At 33.1% G+C, this 22,229-nt stretch overlaps 2 protein-coding genes across 4 annotated transcripts; both read right to left on the bottom strand.

Moving 5' to 3' along the window:
- Positions 1–178: 178 nt before the first annotated feature.
- On the bottom strand, positions 179–10,793 carry LOC120076775 (clathrin interactor EPSIN 1). Of its 2 annotated transcripts, none has more exons than XM_039030682.1 (12): positions 10,620–10,793; positions 10,399–10,455; positions 10,183–10,234; positions 9,398–9,477; positions 9,220–9,298; positions 9,036–9,119; positions 8,795–8,940; positions 7,802–8,035; positions 7,120–7,298; positions 5,786–5,967; positions 1,499–2,096; positions 179–731 (listed from the first exon to the last, which is right to left on the bottom strand). In XM_039030682.1, the coding sequence occupies exons 2-12, from the start codon at positions 10,437–10,439 to the stop codon at positions 520–522; spliced, it is 1,887 nt and encodes a 628-aa protein (XP_038886610.1). In that variant the 5' UTR covers positions 10,440–10,455; positions 10,620–10,793; the 3' UTR covers positions 179–519. The 2 variants fall into 2 exon arrangements, with proteins under 2 accessions (XP_038886610.1, XP_038886608.1); XM_039030680.1 differs by having other exon boundaries at positions 5,786–5,970; positions 10,620–10,792.
- Positions 10,794–14,405: 3,612 nt separating this feature from the next.
- LOC120076583 (transcription factor MYB36-like) lies at positions 14,406–16,260 on the bottom strand. 2 transcript variants are annotated; one of them, XM_039030455.1, is made up of 3 exons: positions 15,856–16,260; positions 15,579–15,708; positions 14,406–14,937 (listed from the first exon to the last, which is right to left on the bottom strand). In XM_039030455.1, exons 1-3 carry the CDS (start codon positions 15,959–15,961, stop codon positions 14,571–14,573), a joined length of 603 nt encoding a protein of 200 aa, XP_038886383.1. In that variant the 5' UTR covers positions 15,962–16,260; the 3' UTR covers positions 14,406–14,570. The 2 variants fall into 2 exon arrangements, with proteins under 2 accessions (XP_038886383.1, XP_038886382.1); XM_039030454.1 differs by having other exon boundaries at positions 14,408–14,937; positions 15,826–16,260.
- Positions 16,261–22,229: the final 5,969 nt, after the last annotated feature.

Raw genomic sequence — 22,229 nt, 5'->3', positions numbered from 1 at the left:
AACAATTGTCATAAAAAACATTTATTTCCCAGCAATGAGGTAAAGAATCAGACGATAATAAAATGATGCAACCCATTCAGAAAGAACTAATTGACTCTTGAACAGAAATGTACATATTCTAGTGAACATGTAATTAGACATTCGAAGGTCACAACTACATATATTTAAACCATCTATATAAACATCAGAATCATTTATAGATAGGATATTGCGATTCCCCCTTTCCAATTTTTTTTTTTAAAAAAATATAAAATGCTTTGTCTTGCTTTCGCAACATGTCCAATGAAAAGAAGTATCATTCCTTCATTCACAGCAACTCAGTAAAATATAGAACCACAAGAAACGCAGCAACCATTTTACATTATTCAAGGCATTTCCTCGATTCAAGTAGGCATTTCCTCGATTCAAATAATATGTGGCGTATATGCAAAAGCTACTCACACCAAAAAGCTCAAGGTTTTCCCACACACTCTTTGCAGATCAACAGGAAGAAAAAGAGGCAGGGCTGAAAGAACAAATTTACTTCTGGAAACCACCAAATTGGTACTGTTGACCAGAAAGTTGTGAAAAGAAATCTTCTCCAAGCGCCTGCGATCCCGTCCTACCAAGACCGGATCCTGCACCCATTGCTTGCCCCATGTGATAAGTAGGCACTGGTCCTTTCTCCCTCTCATCTGAGAAATCGCTCAATCCCCCCACGACACCAACATCTACAAGGGAAACCTTCTTGGCTGCAATGCGAGCAAGCAACTTTTGTATTAAGGGAGCTATATTAAAACAACCCAAAAGTGCCTTAAAAGATCTCAACAATTTCTCATGTGAAGTAATGAAGTGATGAAAAGGATGTAATATTTTAAGAATAAATAAAAAGATATTGTGTTGGGTTAAATTACAAGTTAGCCCTCAAACTTTCATTCAATTTCATGACTAATAGGTTCATACACTTCAAAGATGTCAAATATATCGAACTTAAAATTTTGTGTTTACGAAGTCCATAACATATGCAACATGTTTTAAAATTAACATAAGTTCATGAATTTTCAAAAGCATTGAGAATAGGTCAAGAACCTAAAGGATATAAAATCAAAGGTTTAGAGACTTATTGACACATAATCAAAGACTAAAAGACTCATTAGCCACGTTTTAAAGTCTACATACCTATTAGAAAGACACAAACTTGAAAGTTTATAGACTTGTTATGAACCTCTTATAGTACAAGAACTTATTTAACACAAACTTGAGAGTTCAAGGACTAAACTTATAATCTAAACTTGCTTTTACCACAACATAATATGTTAATTCAGCCCCCACCCATTTAGCAAACTTCTATTCCAGAGATCCATCTTAGAAGAAAATAAACATAAAATTCTGAAGATGGTACATTCCATTCCGGAATATTGTCTATGAAATGTCTCAATTAGTTCAAGAAGAAAGGAAAAACGAAGGCAATGAAAAGAAAGGTCAGTGAAAAGGATTGTGACAGTTAAGATAGACTTACGAGCAGAGATATTAAGATCAATCAATCCTCGACTAAGTGAATCTGCCCAAATCCCAGATTTGACCTGGAAAGTATTCTTCTTGGATGGAGCTGTTGAACTGTTGATAGATTTTCCATCTAAATTATTAGATGGGACACCAACAGGATTCTGGGAAGGTGCTGATGACACTGGTTCAGAGTGCGAAGACGGTGCACCGAAAAGATCTGATCCATCAAAAGAGTTAAGTGGAAGAGCAGCAAATGGGTCCACAACTTTACTGTCTCTTGCTGTGCCAGCAAAATTGGTTTCTGTTTGTACAACTGGCTCAGAAGAGGCAAATAAGTCAACTGGTGTAGAAACTGAAGCAGGTTGTGAAGCTGGTTTCTGTTTAAAGTCTCTTGCCACATTCGGAAAGTTAGTTTCTGTTTGCACAACTGGCTCAGAAGAGGCAAAAAGGTCGATTGTTGTAGAAACTGAAGCAGGTTCTGAAGCTTTACTGTCTCTTACTGTGCTAGCAAAGTTGGTTCCTGTTTGTACAACTGGCTCAGGAGAGGCAAAAAAGTCGACCGTTGCAGAAACTGAAGCAGGTCGCGAAGCAAACAAATCAACCTCAGTAGTCTGTAAAGAGGGCAAGAAGCTTCTTTTAAGGAAAAAAAAAAAGGAAAAAGAAAATCAATGATCAGAAAGAGGAACTTATGTACTCCAGTCACTTTCATGAATAGTATTTTTTATGAGATAACACTTATCGACTTGGCTTTTAATTAACTTTCATGAATCAATCCCTTTTCAACTAAATAATGAATAGAAGTAAAACGACTAAATCACTTTTAGAACACCAAAATGGCTGTTGATGGATAAAAATAAAACTAACTACTATTAGAGCACACTAATCAAAACTGACAGAGCCTTTTCCGTGTAATTATACAAAATAGATCCTTCTTGGACATATTCCAGGCTGAAAAAGTAACAGCTACTCATCAAGTTCTCGGCAAGCCGCCACTAGCATCTAAGATATTCATAAGAGCAGACCACCCCTTGGCAGTGAAGGGGCATGAAGGAAACAGGTGGTGGTCTAGATTCTCAACATTCCTGAGACAAAGATAGCAAGCTGCTGTAGGCAAGAGAACCCAATTTTTACATCTTCTTTGAAGCATCTGCTGCTTGTCTTTATGAGCTATAGACCACAAAAAAAATCTTCACTTTCTTGGGGCATTTGAACTTCCAAATAGCATTGATGAGTGGGGATTTAATTTTAGGCGCCGTTTCCATCAATCTCAAAAAAGCAGACATGGTGGAAAATTACCCCCCCAACCTCCAGAGACCAAGCTACTCTGCCCTTGCCTTCACTCAACCTTACATCAAGGGTTTCAATCAGCCCGATCCACCCCCCTGCCTCCCAATTGGCTAAGATCCCAATCATTTGTCCCCAAATTCCAGAAGTCGGCAATGGAAGCTTTTTGTTTCTACGAGATGGACAGGAAACTCCATCTCAAGAACTGTCCCCCCACCCATCTATCTTTCCAAAACCAAATTTTAATCCTTTGGTTGGCTTTAGACTCGTGAAACCGAAAGTTGTTACTCCCCTGCAATATCACACCATGGCTTGCCTCTCACTTTACCTCTAGGATCAAGTGTCTTCGACCCATTCAGATCTTTACCATAATACTAGAGATAACTCTTCTCTACAATGCACCTTCTATCTGCTAAATCTCCATAGCCATTTAAGCAGCAGGGTGCTATTTCTCTGTTGAAAAGTCCCAAATCAAGGCCACCATAGAGCAAGGAAAGGGAGGTTTCCCCCCAATTGACCAAACAACTATACTCATGGCGACTTCCTTCAATCCAGAAGAAGTTTTTGGCCAGCCTGTCCATCTCATCCACAACTTCCTTAGGCACTTTAAGAATTGAAAATAGGGAAGGGGAGAGGAGGGGGGGTTCCCCTTGCCTCAAAGCCCTCTTTGCACAGATTTTGCCCTGCAGTCTACCATTTATCATAATAGAGAGGTAGATGAACAGTCTGAATTCTCCAACTATCAAGGCATTGATCTTCATAGGAATCAAGCAAATATGGGTCTCGTTGGTGTGCTGATTGATGATAGTGTTTTGATAAAAATCTTGGAATACCGCAACTAGATCATTCTTCAAAATATTCCAAACTTCCAAGACCACTAACTGCCTTTTGGATCTCATCCTCCTCAAAAGGTCTTGCAAGCCACACAGCCCACTGACTATCCAACCTCTCCCTATTCGAGTCTTCAATAAAATATCTGTGACTTTAGAATCACCATAAAGCTTTGTGAAATAATCAATTAACTCAATTTCTATATGGTTTCCATCGGTTAGTAAGTTACCATCCACCTTTTCCAAGACACAGATAAAAATCTTGCATTTCCTAGCTGCCACCAATCTGTTAAAGAAATGAGAATTTTTATCACCTGAATCACCATAAAGCTTTGTGAAATAATCAATTAACTCAGTTTCTATATTGTTTCCATCGGTTAGTAAGTTACCATCCACTGTTTCCAAGACACAGATAAAAATCTTGCATTTCCTAGCCGCCACCAATCTGTGAAAGAAATGAGAATTTTTATCACCTTCCACAAGCCGCTGCGCCTTGCATTTTTGGGCCAACGTTTTTATGCTCCTTAAAAATAGCTTCCATGTACCCTGCCCTCAAACGGTTTCTTTGAACATTCTGGGCTTCATCCATCCTATCTCTAAGCCATCTATTTCATCCCTCTTGGTTTGCAACTGCCTTTTGGAATCCTCCACCTTTCCAAACCCGTTTGTGATCCATATCAAAAAAATCTGGTTCACACCCTTTAATTTTTCCATAAAAGAAAATCCTGGCCAACTTTGAACGCTCATCGGGTTAACCATCTCAGACATAAATTGAGAGTGATCCAACCAAATACTTTCAAAACGAAAAGGAGAGGGACCCATTTGTGATTGTCAAGGTTCAGTTGAAGGGGAATGTGGTTGGAACTTGGAAGTGGTTCATGAAAATGTGTTCAGCTCAACTACTTTAAGACTATCAACCCAACACTGTAAAGCAAGAAACCTGTCAATACTGGGTTGCTGGAGGAGCACCTCTAATGTCTGACCATGTGAAGACCCCATTCTTCATCGGGATATCAATCAAAGTTAGCTCCTCTATTAGACTGTTAAACTGCCGCATACTGCTAGTAATTCTCCCTCCCCCCCCCCAGCTTTTCATCAACTCTTCTAACAACATTGAAACCCCCACCTACACATTAACAATCATGCACAAACCATGCATATCAGCCAGCTCTTGCAAAAAATCATCCCAACCCTCCGGAGTAGATGGCCCAAGAACCCCTGTCAAGTTGTCAGCCAGCCTCTAAAAACATGTTTGAAAATCAAGAGAATGGATAACGAGAAAGACCCCATGACAGAATCTATAACCTTGATACTAGACAAGTTCCACATAATTAAAATCCCTCCAACCGTCCTTACTGCATCCAAGGGGTCCTATATGCCTCGAACTCCAAATTGACTTAATATGCTTCCAATCAAGCTTTTTTAACTTAGTCTCTTGAAGAATCACAACATCCCTCGTTTTTTTATATTATGCATTTTGCAAAAATGAACAACTCCTTCACAAGAGCTCTTTTGGAGGGAGCTCCCAGCCCTCTAATATTCAGTGAGAGCACTCTCATGAGGAATCATCATGGCCTTCAACTACAATAGTTCCCTCTGCCTCAACTTTCGTCTCCAAAGCCCTTATACACTTAGTAATTTCCCTATTTTTCTTCTTGGCTACCATGTTACCTTTGGCCGAAATTGGAGAGAGAAAAAATAGTTTTCCAAAACTTTTTTCTAAAAAAAGCATGGAATTGGGCTAAAAATTCAATTCTTTCATTAAGAAAGATGAAAACCACGGTTAAACAACAGTAAGAAAACAAACACAACTTTGAAGTACAAAAAATAAAATAAAGTCATTATCAAGCGAGACCTTAATTATTCCTAAAGAAATACATATGAAGACAACTTAAACAAAGTCTAGTTTGGCAAAGATGACAATTACTGAAAGATTAGATTTCAATCACATACGTGAGAATTTCCCAAAGATTACCAAGAAATGCAAGTGCATAGAACAAGAGCCATGATTTCTTTTGAGCTAAATGCAATACTATCCTTGGAATGGAAGGCAAATCTTTAACTTAGCTAAGTGCAAGAAAGTGGTTGCAGTAACCAAAATAATGTGTTTCTTCTCCTCATCTATGGAAGGATGTATTCATTGTGGAATTTAATGGCATTACAAAAAATCCTAAATTATCTTGAACCTTTAACGAGGAAGCCTTTTCCACTTGTGCTGAAGCTGATACAAAAGTAGCATCTGCAAACAGATCAACCTCAGGAGAACTGCTGTCCAGCTTTCCAGGAGGAACAAGAGTTGGGGCGTCCATGAGATCTCCAAGTAAACTGTCTCCAAAAAGGTCCACCCCATTGGGGCTTGGTGCAGCAGCTTCTGTCAAAAGGTTTAACTCAGAATGAGAGAATTCCCTTATTCATCTGTTTTTCTAGTTTTAGTTTTTTTACGGTTTAAGATTGTCTAAGTTAATCATCGACAATATTTTATTTTTCTACAAAGGGTAATTTTGATTGAATACCACAAGCTTTCTCTTTTAGAATTTATCATTTATTACTGGTACAGTTTACTTTACCCCTCCAACTCTCTATTTCAGGATCTTCCCTTACATGAAATTAATAAGGAAGACGTGTTTTTACTCATCTAAGGAAACATCCACCAAGTGATACAATGATGATATTAGTATTTACCCTAGCATCTTGTTAGAGTCTTCAACTAGACTACGCTTGTTATCAGCTTATTAGAAAAATTTTAGTTGATAGTCAAAACCAAGAGAAATAGTTTGATACAATAGATTTCGGATTAACAGAAATAGATCGACAGTGCAAGAGAAACCTCTGAGAATTTTTACGGATCAAAATTTAGTTAAATAAATAAAACTCGTGCATAATTTAAGAATCAAAACAGCGCATGTGGATTATATTCCATTATCAAGATAAACAATTTCACAATGCTCCCTAACTACAAGCACAAATGTGTATTATATCAAAACATCTCCGATTCCACCCTTGATATATTGTCAATTTACCACATATTTGTCCTGTATTGGGATCTCTTACTCTTTAAGAAGTAAGAACATAAAGACAATAGACAGTATGTAGAAGCTAGAGTAAGGGCATGCTTTTCCCATGGTTTAAATGAAGTTTTGGTTCGTGAAGATTGAGTTGGAAATATGGATTAATGTAATTTGTATTTGGATTGTGAAGAGAAACGGGCAGCATACATTAAGTTATGTGTATAAAAAGGTAAAAATTGTTTTTATTCATTTAATAACAAAACAATGGCAATCTATAAACATATTGGAGGAAATGGTTACAGAAAACTTAAGAGAAATAATTGGGACAATTGAATTATTTTAAAAAACCAAGCAAAATGAGTAGAAAAGATTTCTCATTATGGTCCTATTTGCAGATGGTATATAATGTCCATCCCTGGCAAATGTCCACTAGCATTTAAGCTACAAAAATAAGCCCCGTTCAACATCAATTCACCAATTATATTATTGCAACAAAACAAGCACATACATACCAACATTCAAAACACTTGTGGTGGTGGTGGTGGAAGTCCCACGAGGATCAAAATCATCAAAATCTTCGTCAGAATTATTTGTAGGGGTACTAGCACTGAAGGAGGCAGTCTTATTTGCAGAGTCATTTGACTTTTTTGATGGCTTTGATGTACTAAATGATGTTTTACCTTGATCCTTGCTGAAAAAGAATTCTCCCTATTAGGAAGCAAGGCAACATAAAAGACTATAGAGCAATGTCTGTCTGTGTACATGAGACGTCAATAATTAAAGACCAATCAACATATGAAACTTCACATAACTTCTCCAGAATTTAATAACTCCAACCATAGATGCAATAACTTCCGATCAACTTCTCATTTTAAAAACGTTAGCCACTGACATTTCTTCAATAATATAATTCTTCAATATATTAATAATTTAATATACAGAGACCAGAGTCCAAACAAAACTCAACCAAAGGACTCTGCCTCAAAGAAACAGGTGTTTTTTGTTTGGAGAACCTTCTCCAAGTCCAAGAATCTAACATCATTTTCTTTAAGAAACAACAATATATTCTATCAGAGAAAGAACAAACTAAGGTCACAGGCAGGGACAACCCCCCACAACAACCTATTGGCTGAATTAAACATCATATTCAGCCAATAGAATCAAGTAAAAGGTAAATATTCAACAAGTACATACCTGCTGTTCTGTGTAAGACCCTTGCCTTCCTGTTTAGCCCAATCTGACTTTTTAAAGTCATCCTGGCCATCTTTTTCCTTTGTAAATGAATCCCTGTCACTGCTCCTATCACGAAATCTATCGCTTCTAAAGGTACTCTGACCTTGGTAACTATCACTGCTATAATAACTACTGCTGCCACACGATGCTGAACCTGACTTGTAAGTAATTCCAGTAGATGAAAGTCCAAAGTACCTAAAGAATGGACAGTACACTAGTTATTCTGAAAAATCAATTCATGTATGGTGACTGAGCTCCAATATAACAACCCAAATGGTTGGTATTGAAACAAGCTGAATTTACATATAGCAACATGAAAAACCAGTCTATTAATGAGTATCCCTTCAAAGTGGTATATATAGAGCTCCTAAACTTCCTGTAGATTTTGTTCAATTGCCTACATCCACTAATGTTAGTGTAAAGGAAAGTAATTATATGGAGAGAGTAAAATGTATTTCTCAGAAAGTAAGAGACTCATAGACAACTCGACAAAGTCCAACGCCAAATAAGCACAAGATGCTAACGAAAAGAGATGAGAGATTATGGTTTTAGTGATGGTTGGTTCAAGGGAGGAAAGATTTCCTGCAACACATAAACAAGCTTAAAACATACGAAATTCAGTCCTCACAAAATATTGATGAAAGTCAAAGATCATGGCTACACTTTTCTTCATTGAGTTAATGCACGCATCTCCAACATATTTAATATAATTGATCTTGCAGCAAATTACCTTAACTCTGGCTCCCAGATTAAAGCCCAGAGCAAATTGATATAGTCTAATGTTGTAGTGTTACTGAATGTTATTGTTAAAGTCATTTATTTACTAAACAGTCAGTAAAGGTTTTAACCCACCCCTTTTTAATATTTTAACCAAGGATCAATTTTTGACGTCTGTTCGTATGTAGCCAAACTAGGAAAAGAAAAATGAATCAGATTCCTAAAATGTTCACTTACTTTTCACGATTTGAAGCTGCTTTATTTCTCACTTCTTGTATTTTATCTTTATCATTCAACAGGGCCACAATGTTTTCAGCCTTCTTCCGGACATTTATGCCCATGTCCTTTCCACTTGGCTCAACATATTCAAAACTCGAGAGTGACTATCCAACATAATACAAAACACAAAATAGAATAAGACTAAGAGTCTCTAAAGTGTTGGACTGGATCTTAGAACAAATCGTTAAAACATTCTTACAGATATCTGGAAAGTATGTTCGATAATGTCATCCACTGCACGTTCAGATCCATGCGCCACCAAATACTCTATAACAGCCAAAGCCTGAAGAAGTTGACAGTGCCACTCATAAGCAAGAGTGGGACATAAAGTATTATTTGTCAGAAAATAAGAACGTATTCAACTGAAAACAATGAAATTTTACCTTATAGACAAGACGCCAATTCTTACCAGTTTCACTCAATCTTGTCCAGAGAACATTCATAACCATCTGAGTTTCAGAACTGGAAAATCAAAATCAATCACCAAACCAAAACAAGTGCTTGATTGAAAAAGAAAAGAACAATATGGGATGAGATGGAATTTGAAAAGAGTAACTTTACAATTTCTTTGTAGCTTGCGCTATTTCTGCTAGTGCAGATCCATGAGGACCCCATGGTTCATCATCTGTTGCATCCAGCACCTGTAGCAGTGATGACAACCAGTAATGAAACTACATTGAGAATTCCTATCCTCCAACAAAAGAATTCTAAATACTTCATTAGAAGTGGGTCTTCTCTGAAACTTAATTCATTGTATATGAAAAAGCAAGTCCCTGACAGTCATCTGGAACATGACCAACCAATTGAAAATCCACCTAAATGGCACTTGAAGCTCAAACGAAAGTGATTGCTCTATGGATTTGAAGGAATTGAGAACAGAAATTGAGGATAAAAATTCACATATACCACACGCCTAGCAAATGCTAACCGCCATTGAGGGAGTTGAATGCTACAATACTAAGCAACATCAATATTCCCCGAAAACCACCCAAATGATGCTGGAAATTAACAGGTAGTCGTGGGACAGTTTTTAAACAATAATATATGCTTCTTTAAATATTTAGCATTAAATTCAACTTCCATAATGTCTGACTGAATTATCATATTTCAACTTTATGGAGTGGAGGTAGAACAGAAGCAAGAAGGAAAATAGCATAGGACACCATGTAAAGTCGTAGAGTATGCAAACTATCCTCCTGAGAAGGCTGGGGCGGGACATTGATAATTGAACAAATGTGTTGAGAGTTTCTTAGATCTATTAAAGACACGGCAGATAGAATCCATAACAATAACGAGGAAGACATTTAAATCAACATATCATCGAAAAGCAAATGCATTGTTCAAACCTTCTGTTCCATTTCGGGAACCTTCAGGACCTTCAAATTCACCTCCCTCTTTCTGCAACAACACGTAAATAGATAAAATGAAAATGAAAATCACACCAAAAATCCAAGTTAAAGCTAACAGAAGGTCATCTTCTATCTAGAAACCTATACACATAACGTAGAAAAGAGAAAGATTAGATAACCAAATTGACAAAGATTAACTTGTTCGAGCCTCACATTTCACGGACAGTTTGGTCGAAAACCTTCATGAAATCCATGTCAGATCTGCGAAATCTATCAAACAATATTGCAGAATTAAAACCAGATAATGTGAGCAATTGGAGAAAGATCTACGCAACGGATCGGGAGAAAAAACAGCAAAAAAAATTGAACAGCTGATACAGGCAAAACGAATCGATTCTGAAGAAAAAAAGAAAAACAGAGAGGAACTGATATACCTTTGAGTAACAGGGAAACTTCAGATCGTGGTAAAGAAGGAAATCGGGTGGCGGTGAAGAAATTTCAACTTTCTTTGTATCTGAGATGGTGGAGATAAAAGCCGGAAGAACAGACGAGACAACGAAGCAATTTTGGTAGTGGAATTTGATTGTTTAATTTTAATTGAAAATTAATTGAAAATGTTCCAAGGTTTATAAGTTGACGATCTGTTAATTTTGAGAACCATTCAGACCTGGCTTTGCTTTTCAATAATTTTTGTTACCATAAAATTTATCCTACCCATGTTAAAAGGTTTGAATTTATTAATATAAAATAACATAGATTTTAAAAATCTAGATTATTTATAAGTGATTTCGTCCTAAAAAGCTATTTCCTAAAAATCGGAGATTCAATCCATCTTTCCGCACTTATAATAATAAAAAAAGAGATGTGAGGGATTTATAACTACTTTCACATTATTAGTTAAAATTAGCTAAAAAAAACACTTAAATAACATTATCTTACTAATATCCCACCACATTAGGAAAAAAATGTCAAATATTTTGTTTCTAAATGATGGAATGAACACATGCGCAACGAAAGGAAAACGTATTTAAAGTAATTAGGTTAATTACAAAGGATAAGCGTGTTGTGCAATTAAAACAAGTATAAAAGGCAAAGTAGAAATACAATCTTTGTAGTCTCTAGTCTTCTCTAACTGAGCTCTAATCTCCTCACGAACGGTTCATAGACCACCACAATAGTCTTCCCGACTATTCTCCGGCCTTAGAACAAGATGGTTGAATCCAGTGAGTGACTAATTTGGAGAGGAAAAGGTTAAGTCTTAGAGAGAAAATTGTTATGAGATTATCACATAACCTCATCAAATTCTACTATGGCCAAGAGTTCTTAAAGTTCATTAAACACTATCTTTTAAAGACTATTGCATGCAAAACATGCAACTTTGAGTTTGATGAGAATTTGACACTAAAAAATCCACTAACTCAAAGTGGGATTTAGTTGGACAAGTGTCTTCAAATGAAGACATTTAGCCATGCAAAAGTTGACATTTTTCACTCACAAATGTTGGACATTTCTACTAACTTGGTTAAAGTTTGACTCTCAAAGTTCAAAGTCAACAAATTTAAGTCAACAATCTGACTTTTATTGCATTTTTTACCAATTCCATTTAATTTCAAAAGTAACTCAAATAATCAATTTTAAAAAATAATTAATTTAATTTAATATTAAATCCAACACTAATCTCAATCAATATGAATCAATATTCATAACTTTGATATTTAAATATTATTTAAATATCTTTTATTTTCTCTCTCTTTATATTTAATTCACAATTAAACATTAGGTTAAATATATAGCATATATTTACCACTTTGCTCCAAAACCCAAATTTGAACACTTCAAATTCGTTCGTCACATTGTTCTAAGGTTTAGTCTGATATGAGCTTGTAAGGGGATCTCATGGACTTATAGATCATGAGCTCCAATGATCCGCGATTAACCAGCTAAACTCTTTAACCTAATTAGTCACCATTCGTTAACTACCGGATCACTTCACTAAAGCCCAGTAGTTGCATTTCCGTCACTGTAGATATATTATGTCCACTCGATATAACCATGATTAGTAAGTTAACCCTTCACAGGTTGTTTGTAATAGCGGTTGGGTCAAAAGTTGTTTTACCCTCGAGATTACATCTTGCACCTTAAGTCCCACCGATCCTCTAAGGAACAATTGGTTTGTGATCCAATCACTAAACCGAGTCCCCCTCGGGCCAATGAGAGGGTGGAGCTCCTTATTCAAGACCCAAAGTCAGCACTTAAAGGAACAACCTTTCTATTATCCCTAAAAGAAGCTAAAAGTAAATTTCGTCTTACACTCTATGTCCCCAGCTATCTACCCAGTCTTACCCCTGAAATGGGAGGCTTATTGAGTCGATGTTGTTAAGTCAACCCTCACTCATGCAAATCTAAGGATAGTCCCGTATAAACAGCATTATAGTTAGTCTTAAACAACGTTCATAGTTAACTCAGGATTAAGGTCAAGTTACCTAAGTCATCGCTTTGAAATAGTCATTCTTAAACAGCGTTATAAAGTAAGAGTGACTTAATTCTTGGTTTGATCTTATGCAAACTCATTGCATAGAATGCCCCGCTTCTCATGTCAATATATGAACAAATCAGGATCACTTCATTTGTAGCACTTTACAACAAATTGTAACAACTACAGAATGGGCCACATCCGATAGTGTTACCAAAATAAGGTACTCAGCCTTATTCGTATACTATAGACCGTTTTGACTATTTACTTAACTTGATTCACTCTTATGTCTAAGCTTATGTATTCAAATAATAGTCATAGATCTTTAGTTTATTAGATTTAGTTTTTATAAATGCAATTCACATATTCAATAACAATTTTATTGAATAAACTTCAATAACATCTTTATTGATAATAGAATATGTTTAACATTACAAACTGCGAGTTTTGAGACATACAACCCAACACTAAAAACACTAGAGAAAAATGGAGGATGAGAAGTAGATTAAAATTAAATGCTCTCAAATTTTCATGTAGTTGATTTTTTTTTCATTTTTTTAATTTACAGTTTTTTGTTGAGAAAGTTCTTTAAAGTTTTGAACTAATAGTTTAAAACAAAATTCTAGTATATAATCTAAATTAGTTATGATTTAAATCAATACCGTTATTAATTTGGGGTTTTAATGATAAACTTCCAAAATTTAGGAGTATAACTTGATTTTTTTTAATATATAAATACTATATTTTATAAAAGTTCTCGGCCTTTTTAATACAACTTCTCATTTTAAAATTTCAAATTAAAATTTTTTTGATACACTATGTTGATGGTAAGTTCGGCCAAGCAAACTTTCAGGTAACGCCAACACACTAGAAACATGATTTTTTAAAAGAAAAAAAAATCTCTATATCGATGGAAAAAGACTGAAAAGATGTTATAGAAAACAAATATATGAAACTAATATTCTTTGAAATGGTTAAAACATACGTCTATTGTAAAGCTATTTTTTTATTATGTTATTTTCTTTCAAATTCTACTCATTGTTGCTGTAGAAGTAGGAGATTTTTCTCAACTGTCATTATCTATTACTTGGGTCTGCTTTTATGCAGCTTGCACAAACAACTCCCTCTATAAATTTTTCCTTGCTTACCAAACAAAATTGAAGACTGGTTGGTGGATGCTGCTTTGGAATTTATGGCTCGACAGAAACTAACGGTTGTTTGAAGATCTTGTTTACTTTAATCAACTTTCTATGAACTTTAAAATAGGGCCAAACCAAAAATTTCGAGATCTTAATCATTTCAAATCAAATTCATGCTTCAGTAAAAACTAAATTTTCAGCTCGTTTTGGTTGGGTCAGGGTGCCAGCTTCTTTTGATTCCTTTTGTAATAATATTCAATTTATAGGTTATTGGTGGTGCATTTAAGTAACTAGAATTTGTCCATCATTCAATCCAATTGGGAAGTTTTTATCTAGTCTCTTTGTGTTGAAGAGGCTTATTTTTCTATTGTGATCTTTCCTAAAAAGAAACAAATTCATTAGGAAGAATGTGCCTGTAGTAAGACAAAGAATTCAATTTGGCCCTTGATGTACAATATAATGCATATGTAGATTGCATGTATGTCTGTTGGCAAGTTCAATACAATTATAGAAGAAGGCCATTTGATTTACCTTTTTGAAAGGTCTAGATTTATGCAGCACATTTTTGGATTGTGCAATAAGTTTCAGAAATGGTTTGACTAGACAAAAGATGTAGGAGAGAAAAAGTGTAAAAGTACATCGAATTTGTTTATTAAGAAAGCATATAAATTTTAGAATTCACATCCAATAGTTGTTACGTACCAACTTCATGTTGTATTATATATTATCAATAGTCTAGCAAATAACATCTTTCCAATTCACCATTTTTCTTCTTAAAACAACATGCTGAAGATCATGTCTGGTGGGAAGTCATAGCCCCCGTGTTCCATTAAACCCCATTTATCTCTACCATCAACAGTGACGCCAGGTTCGAATAAGCTTGAACCGATAACGGGAGGAATCTCGAACTGATCGACCGAGTCGTCTAAACCAGCAAATGAGATTGGTGGGTGATTAATAATTTCAGTGAAGTCTGTTTCTAGAACATGTAGCAGTGAGGATTTTGAGTGAAGATGAGTATGGGTTTGGAGCTTGGTTTGGCCTGCAAGGAATAGCTTCTTCTTCTTCAGTTTAGTATTCCAATGGTTTTTCACATCGTTGTCTGTTCTACCAGGCAGTTGAGAGGCTATGGTAGACCATCTGACCAACAACACAACGGTTAACAAATTATTATCTCAAAATTTAAAAAAGTAATACTAATACCTGGTTCGACTTTTTATTTTTGGTTCTTGAAAATTAAGTTTATAAATATTATTTCTTACTTATAAGTTTCTTTGCTTTGTGGGGATTTTAAGTGCCACTTCGTAACAATTTTCTTTTTAATTTACTGTTTATATGAAATTTATGTTTGTTCCTTCACCTCCTTTCCTAAACAATCTATTAATTCTTATTCAAATTTTAAAAGTAAAACTTAAAATATTGATAAAAGTAAATAACAAAATAACAGAAATTAGGTGAAAGTAGTATTTATAAGTTTCATTTTCAAAAACTAAATATTCATACGATTATCCAAACAATACCTTAATTTTTTTAAATTTATTTTTCTTTCGAGAAATTTGAGGAAGATGAAGACTATAGTAAAAAAATATCAGCAAACAAGTATAATTTTCAATAAATAAATAGTTTCGAACGAGCTGACCTTAATTATATTACTCATAGATATCTTACAGAAACTAAGAAATAATCTAGATTCAAATTTCTAATTTGTGTAAGCTTTGTTAGGTTCAAATCTGAATCCTTGTTTAAGATTGATCCTGGTTTGAAAAAAGAACAAAACTTACCTGCTTCCATATTGATTATAGAGATTAAAGATGACATTGTCTTCCTCCTCTGTAAATTCACCATGCTTAATATTGGGTCTAAGATAGTTTAGCCACCTTAACCTGCAACTCTTGCCACATCTCTTTAGCCCTGCAATTTTTTCAATATATTGTATTACAGAAAGAAACAAACAAACAAGAGAGAAATCAAACAAAAAATTGGTGTTAGTTCTTATGAAAGTGAAGAGAAAAAAGCAAGAAATTAAACCAGCTTTAGTGGGCAGAGCAATCCAAGTACCAGCAACGCCATGAGTTTCCACATATCTTTTAAGAATGGTATCCTCATCAGGAGACCAAGGCCCTTTCTTCACCTTCCCTTTCTCACAACATGGAGCTCTTCCCATGGCTCTTTGCTTCCTTCACACTAATGAACTATGGGGAAGAGTTTTGCAGCTAATGCTTAGTTCTAAAACTAGCTCAAGTACTGCAAAATCCCTTCTGATTTTGGCTACGATTGTGAGAGCTAAGTAGAATCTAGCTTGACTTTGTATGTTTCCCTTTCTTCCAAGGTTATTGATTGTTTGTTAATTAATATAGAAGATACCTTTTCTGTTTACACCCCTAGAAAGAAAGGATATTGTTTGAGAATAATTTATCAGAGGAGATTATTATCTGTGGTCGACAGTTTTACGTTGTATGTTTAGGAGAGATACGTTAAAAGTATTTTGAATTTATATATGTTTGTGGTTGAATTTATATATATTTGTGGTTATTAAGTTATGTGAGGTGAAATTTTTGTTTTAGAATAGTTATTATGAAACAATCACATTTGTGGTGGTTGCCTCGAATAATTTTCTAGTTTTGAGTGCATATCATGCAAATGGACGTACAGTGTCTTGACACTACAGATGGAATCTAAGATGTGTGTGTTTTCAGTATTGAAGGGCATTCAGTGGGGATCTGTTATGTCTAGTGACATTAACTATATAGCATTAAGACCTTGTTTGCAAGTTTGATGTGTTGAATAGTGATAGCATCAAGATATTGCTTTAATGATGTTCTCCTTGGGACTATGACCTTTTGTCATCTACATTCTCTTTGTCTCCAATTTTTCCTTTGCCTTCTACTTGGCTCCTTATTCACACTACAAGAAAAACATGATATCCCAATGTCAAGAATCGTCGATAAATATCACAAAACACATCGATAAATACACAATATCAGGAGAGTGGAATACTCCCAATGCAGACATACGACGTCAGGATGAATAGTACTCCTAACACCTAGTCAAAGGTGTCGGGACGAATAGTACTCTTGATGCCTTATTAGGGATATTGAGTATTAAAGACATTCCTAACGATACATAACAGTTGTCGAGATGTCTCCTCAATTTGAATGGGCTTTGGATTAATCTTTCAAACTAATTATTTTGTTATAACCGTTCAATAACAACAAAATTCGACACAAATATACTCATAAAGATCACCATTCAAACTTGAAACGGGCAAGAATTTAGCTCTTTTTATTAATAAACTTTCTTTCAGGTAGAACAAGTTAGGTGTATAGGAATCCAAATCTTTAATTTTAAGGGAAAAAATACATATCAATTACCGCTAAGCTATTTCAATTTTTTTTTTTTTTTTATCATATAGTTTTTGACTCTCTACTTTGTGTCAGAAGCAGAAGGGAGAAAGCAAGAAAGAAAGTATTTCTTACAAGTTACAATTAAGTGTATGAATAATTATGTGAAATAGAAATAGGAGATGAAAATGGGTCCACTCTATAATGATATATTCCTTTGAGGAAAATGGGTAAAGTTCAATGTTTTTTGTTCAAATTATGGAAATGGGTAATTAAATTTTATGTGCTGATGCAATGATCTGATCTCTTATATCACAGAATATTTGCTAAATCATCTGCACTTTACTTTATAAGGAAATGATAACAAAAACCATACTCATTTGTTTTCAGAACATTTCACATGCTATGCTTTTGCTATATTGGTCACACCACTTCCCATAATGGGATAACTCTTCATGAATCTTTCCTTATTTTCTAAAATATTTTACCTAAAGTTGGAAGGATTTTCTTTTTTCTTTTTCTTTTTCCTTTTTGAAATTTAAATAATGGAGGGCTAGAGGGACTTAAATTACTAGGCTATAATACAGTTTTAATGAGCTCTTTCAGCTGATAAGTTCTAGTAGGTACACATGGGTGTAAGGTTGCTCAATGTGTGTGAGGTGGCCTGGTGGGGTATAAGAGTTCCAACTTTAGTATTAATAAAGTTTCAACCGCGTCTAGGACATGGACTTAATTATCGTAGTTGGGTTATAATAGTTTATATTTGGGATATGGATTATTTTAATTTGAGTTATAATTGTATGTGTTTGAGGTGTAAACTATTTTTAGTTTGAGAAGGAAATAAAATAGTAAACACCGTAGCAAATGGTAAATACGATAGCAAATGAAGATTTTGAAAATAGTGTTAACTATAACTAATTTAGGGTTTTGAAATAAATGTATGAAGAGGTGGTTATTGTAGTTTTAGGATAGTTTTATCCCAAATATTCTTCAAAGACATTATCCATTGAAGTTTTAGGATTAAATTGGTATTTTTATGAAAGTTCACGGACTAAACTAATCTTTAACCTCTATAGAGACGGAGATTTTTTTCCATTTATGCAAGGGACTGGGAGCTACCTTTCGCATATGCAATCAACTTTTTTTTTTTTCCTATTAATTTTATTGAATTTTTTGGGCCATTTTAGAGAACAAATTATTTGGGATAAGTTTGGGAGCGATTTTAAAATGGTCTTAAAATCACTTCCGAACATGTCTTTCAAATATACCTTTGTGATTTTGACTTATTTATAAACAATATTTATTTTATGAAAATCATGTTTGATAGTATAAAATCAAGCATTAAATTAATTTTAAATAATTAAAATTAATGTATATATGAAAGTGATTTGAACATGACAGAAGTGATTTCAACAATTTAAAAATTACTCTAAATAAGTTCTTTATAAACTGTGATTTTGACCTGTTTAAACAGTAATCTCTAAAAATCTAGATAATTAAAATTTTGGATCCCTCTAACAATATTTGGAAGTGTAGGTACTTGACGTTTTTTTATAATTATTATCATGACTGTTTTCTGAATAAATCATTTTTAAAAATGTCTACAAAAATATTTGAATAACTGCATTTGTTTTAAAACTCTGTGCATGAATATATTAAAATAATGAATTATATTATGGGAAATTACATTGGGTTAGCAAAATATATTAGTATATTTGTAACCATGGCTCTAACTTTTAAATTTTGCGTTTATGGCAAAAATACATCGAATTTTTATCTAAATATGGCTTCAGATTCTCTTCTTCGTTTTAAAAAAGCGACAAACATTATACAACACTCCACTTCCCCTCTTTAGGTAGCGTGATAGGCTCTTTTTCAAATTTGTTGGCACTTTTTCCCCATTTTTTTAATACAGCAAAAGTATTATTAAATTGTATTTCATTATTTTGAACCATTTTTTCCTATTATTCTATATATATAAACTTATAATAGTGAATTCTTTACTGTTTTTTCTTCGATACATCTATTTTTTTCACAAGTAAGTTTTAGTTTTTCAATCTTTGTTCTTCTTTGATTTTCTAACCTATCGATTTTTTATTTTTAAATTTTAGAGTACATTAGTAATTTATTGAACATCCATCAATAAGTTAAAATGAGTTTAGGTCAACGATAATTAACATGATTTTGTATTTTGGAAGTGAGTGGTTCGATCCCACATCTCTACTATTATTGTACTAAGAAAAAGGACATCAATTGTGGCCTCATTCAATTGAGATAATTTTTCATTTATGCAACCTTGTAATTGTTGGGCTATGGACTTAATTTTTATATCGTGTTTTGCTATTATGAGCTTTATTCATTTCCAAGTATATCATTGGTATATCAACAATATGTCAATATGCATTAATATAAATTTTCAATATATTATTAATGTATAATAATAGTATATCATCAAGATGGTTGCCTAACTATCTAGTATTATAGTTGCAAATACATCAACTATTAACATATTAAAATTCCAAGTACCCCAATAGTTATCAATCAACAAACATTATAAAATTTAAGTACATCATCTCACTATCAGGCATCGATAGTGTATCAAATGTACATCAATAATGTATCAAATATACATCAGTAGTATATCAAGAGATATCAAGGGGTATAAAATATGTATAGGTGTATCAGTTATATCAAGTGTATCAGGTGTATCCGTACATTTTTTACATTTCATATTTTAAATCGTGTGATAGACTTTTTTTTTTTTTTTTTTTTTTTACCATTTTTATAAAACGAAAAGATTTTAACTATGAATCTAATACTAGTAACTTGTTTTACCCATTTTGCAACTAGCCTACATATAAATTTAGGTATTCTTGATCATATAATCCTCTTGAACTCCCATGAAACACATTGTGGAAGGGATATATTTTTCTTATTTAGAGTTTGATACCCTCGAGAATGTTTATCTATTCTACCAATAAATGTTGCAAAGAGTTAGCTTAGCAAAATTTAGAGTTAACCAAATACTCCATTCTCCTCATTATTTTTTCTAACCTACTTGAAATGTCCCAAAAACCACTGCTCATTCCCCACATAAGACGTCTTAATCTAAAATACTTTCTACGTATATAGTTTAAATAAATAAGTCCAATTATATAATTGTCTAAATTTTTCTATTTTTTACATGAATAGTCTTATTGGTTATTATTTTACTCTCAAGTCCGGTCTAATTTACCTTTTCAGCACTTCCTTATCATTCAGTTTCTTTTTTAAATATATATAATAATATTAATACAAAAAAATAGGTAAGAAAAGTATCTTGCAGTTATGAACTTCTTTAAACTATTTTCTTTTTAAAACCTATACAAATAAGAAAATTTTCTCTAAAAATTCAAAAAAGTATAGCCCTCATCAATGAAAGCAAGAATCACAAGAAGTTTCAAATAAGAAAATAAGGTATATTTCATATATACAGTATTATATATTTGAATTTTCTAAAAATGAACTATATATATTAAATTGGGTATATTTGATAAGTGCATGAACAATACAAGAATATAATGATATATAATTAGTAAGGATATATAATTTGTAGAACATAAGGGTATATATATCATTTTCTGAAAATGATATATATGGAATAATGTATGCAATGTATATTCACATTTTTCAGAATATTTGTAAACACACCAAAAGAAACCATGATATATTTAATGTATGATTATATTTTTCAATATATTACCAGTATATTTAATAAAGGGGTTGATCAATTTTTAATTAAAGATATATAAAAAAAAAAACAAAATCTACTAAAATGAAAGAAATATTAATTTAAAATATTATGCACTAAACGAATACCAATCAAAATTAATAAAGAACAAAGACAAATTTAAAATTCGAGAATGAAGTTAATAAGGAAAGAAATACAATTTAATGATTGGAGATAATATAATTAGTGATATTTCAAAAATAAAATCTTTTTATAATTAATATTAACTCTGGAAATAATATATTTTTATTTTAAAATATTATAAAATTAAAAGATGAGATCGAAAATTTTGAAAAAATATTATAAATTTAGTGAAATGTTGTAGTTTTGAAAATAAATAAGAAAAATATTGTAGTTTTGATGATTTGATTGAGGTGGTGTAATTTTTTTAGTTGATCGAGTGCTGAACATTCGTTCAAGTTTTTTTTTTCTATTTTCAACCATGATCGAATGTTCAATATTCGACCATCTTTTTTATATATTTTTTCCTTACTTTTTTTAATTGAAAAAAAGTATTTATCTTTTTAGTATATTTTTATACTCTTCCTTTTCATTTCCTTTTTTTAGTAAGAAAAATGTACTTTATGAAAAATTTATTCTTGTATTCTTAATAATAAGAAAAATTTACGGTTGTTTCATCCTTAATTATTCTAGCTTTAAAAAACATCATAGAAATAACAAATTTTCAATCTTTTTCTTTTTCCATATTACGACTATTGTTAGTAATTGAAAAATAATTAAATATAAATTAAAATTTCCATAACAATGCAATAATTTAATATTTTTTTCATTCATTTAAAAGGAACAAAAAAAAATCAATGTGTCCCGCAAGGCTAATGTCGTGGATTTCGAGCTGGTTGTTGTCATCGACTTTGAACTTTAGGTTTCTTTGGTTCCTCTTGATCCTTTGGTGGCTTTGGTACCTCTGCAGACGCTTCATAATATAAATATTTGTTATGCTCTCTACAGTCGTGCCCATGTCCATGCATGTATGAAAACGATTAAACGATTTCTAAATCATAACATCCTAAACTAAAGGCTGACATCATCATCATCAGACTAGCATAGCCAATCTTACTTTGCGTTTGTGTCATAAAAGGCAATCCATCCACATTTTGGTCAATCTCATCGAACTCCTCTTCTTCTACTCGAGCACGTCCCCTATGCTTAGGAACTAGTGGAGGTGCAATAGGTATATCGTATATATAATGTATCTTCTCCATGTAGCTTTTGTTATTACTGCATATAATAAGGACCTAGTTTGGATTATTTACAACATCACGAAGGCTACTATTACTCGATCTCTATAAATTATAAAATAA

This window comes from Benincasa hispida, chromosome 4 (genome assembly GCF_009727055.1).
Source record: "Benincasa hispida cultivar B227 chromosome 4, ASM972705v1, whole genome shotgun sequence".
NCBI lineage: Eukaryota > Viridiplantae > Streptophyta > Magnoliopsida > Cucurbitales > Cucurbitaceae > Benincasa > Benincasa hispida.
Note: the sequence above shows the minus strand (reverse complement) of the source record. Positions and strands in the feature narration are given on the sequence as shown.

Coding starts and splice junctions, on each gene's coding strand:
- LOC120076583 (XM_039030454.1), bottom strand. CDS start 15,961: ATGGGAAGAGCTCCATGTTGTGAGAAAGGGAAGGTGAAGAAAGGGCCT. Junction 15,709..15,825: donor TGCTCTGCCCACTAAAGCTG/GTTTAATTTCTT, acceptor AAAAAATTGCAG/GGCTAAAGAGATGTGGCAAG. Junction 14,938..15,578: donor TATAATCAATATGGAAGCAG/GTAAGTTTTGTT, acceptor GTTGTTGGTCAG/ATGGTCTACCATAGCCTCTC.
- LOC120076775 (XM_039030680.1), bottom strand. CDS start 10,439: ATGGATTTCATGAAGGTTTTCGACCAAACTGTCCGTGAAAT. Junction 9,120..9,219: donor ATTGGCGTCTTGTCTATAAG/GTAAAATTTCAT, acceptor CAACTTCTTCAG/GCTTTGGCTGTTATAGAGTA. Junction 7,299..7,801: donor GGTCTTACACAGAACAGCAG/GTATGTACTTGT, acceptor ATTCTTTTTCAG/CAAGGATCAAGGTAAAACAT.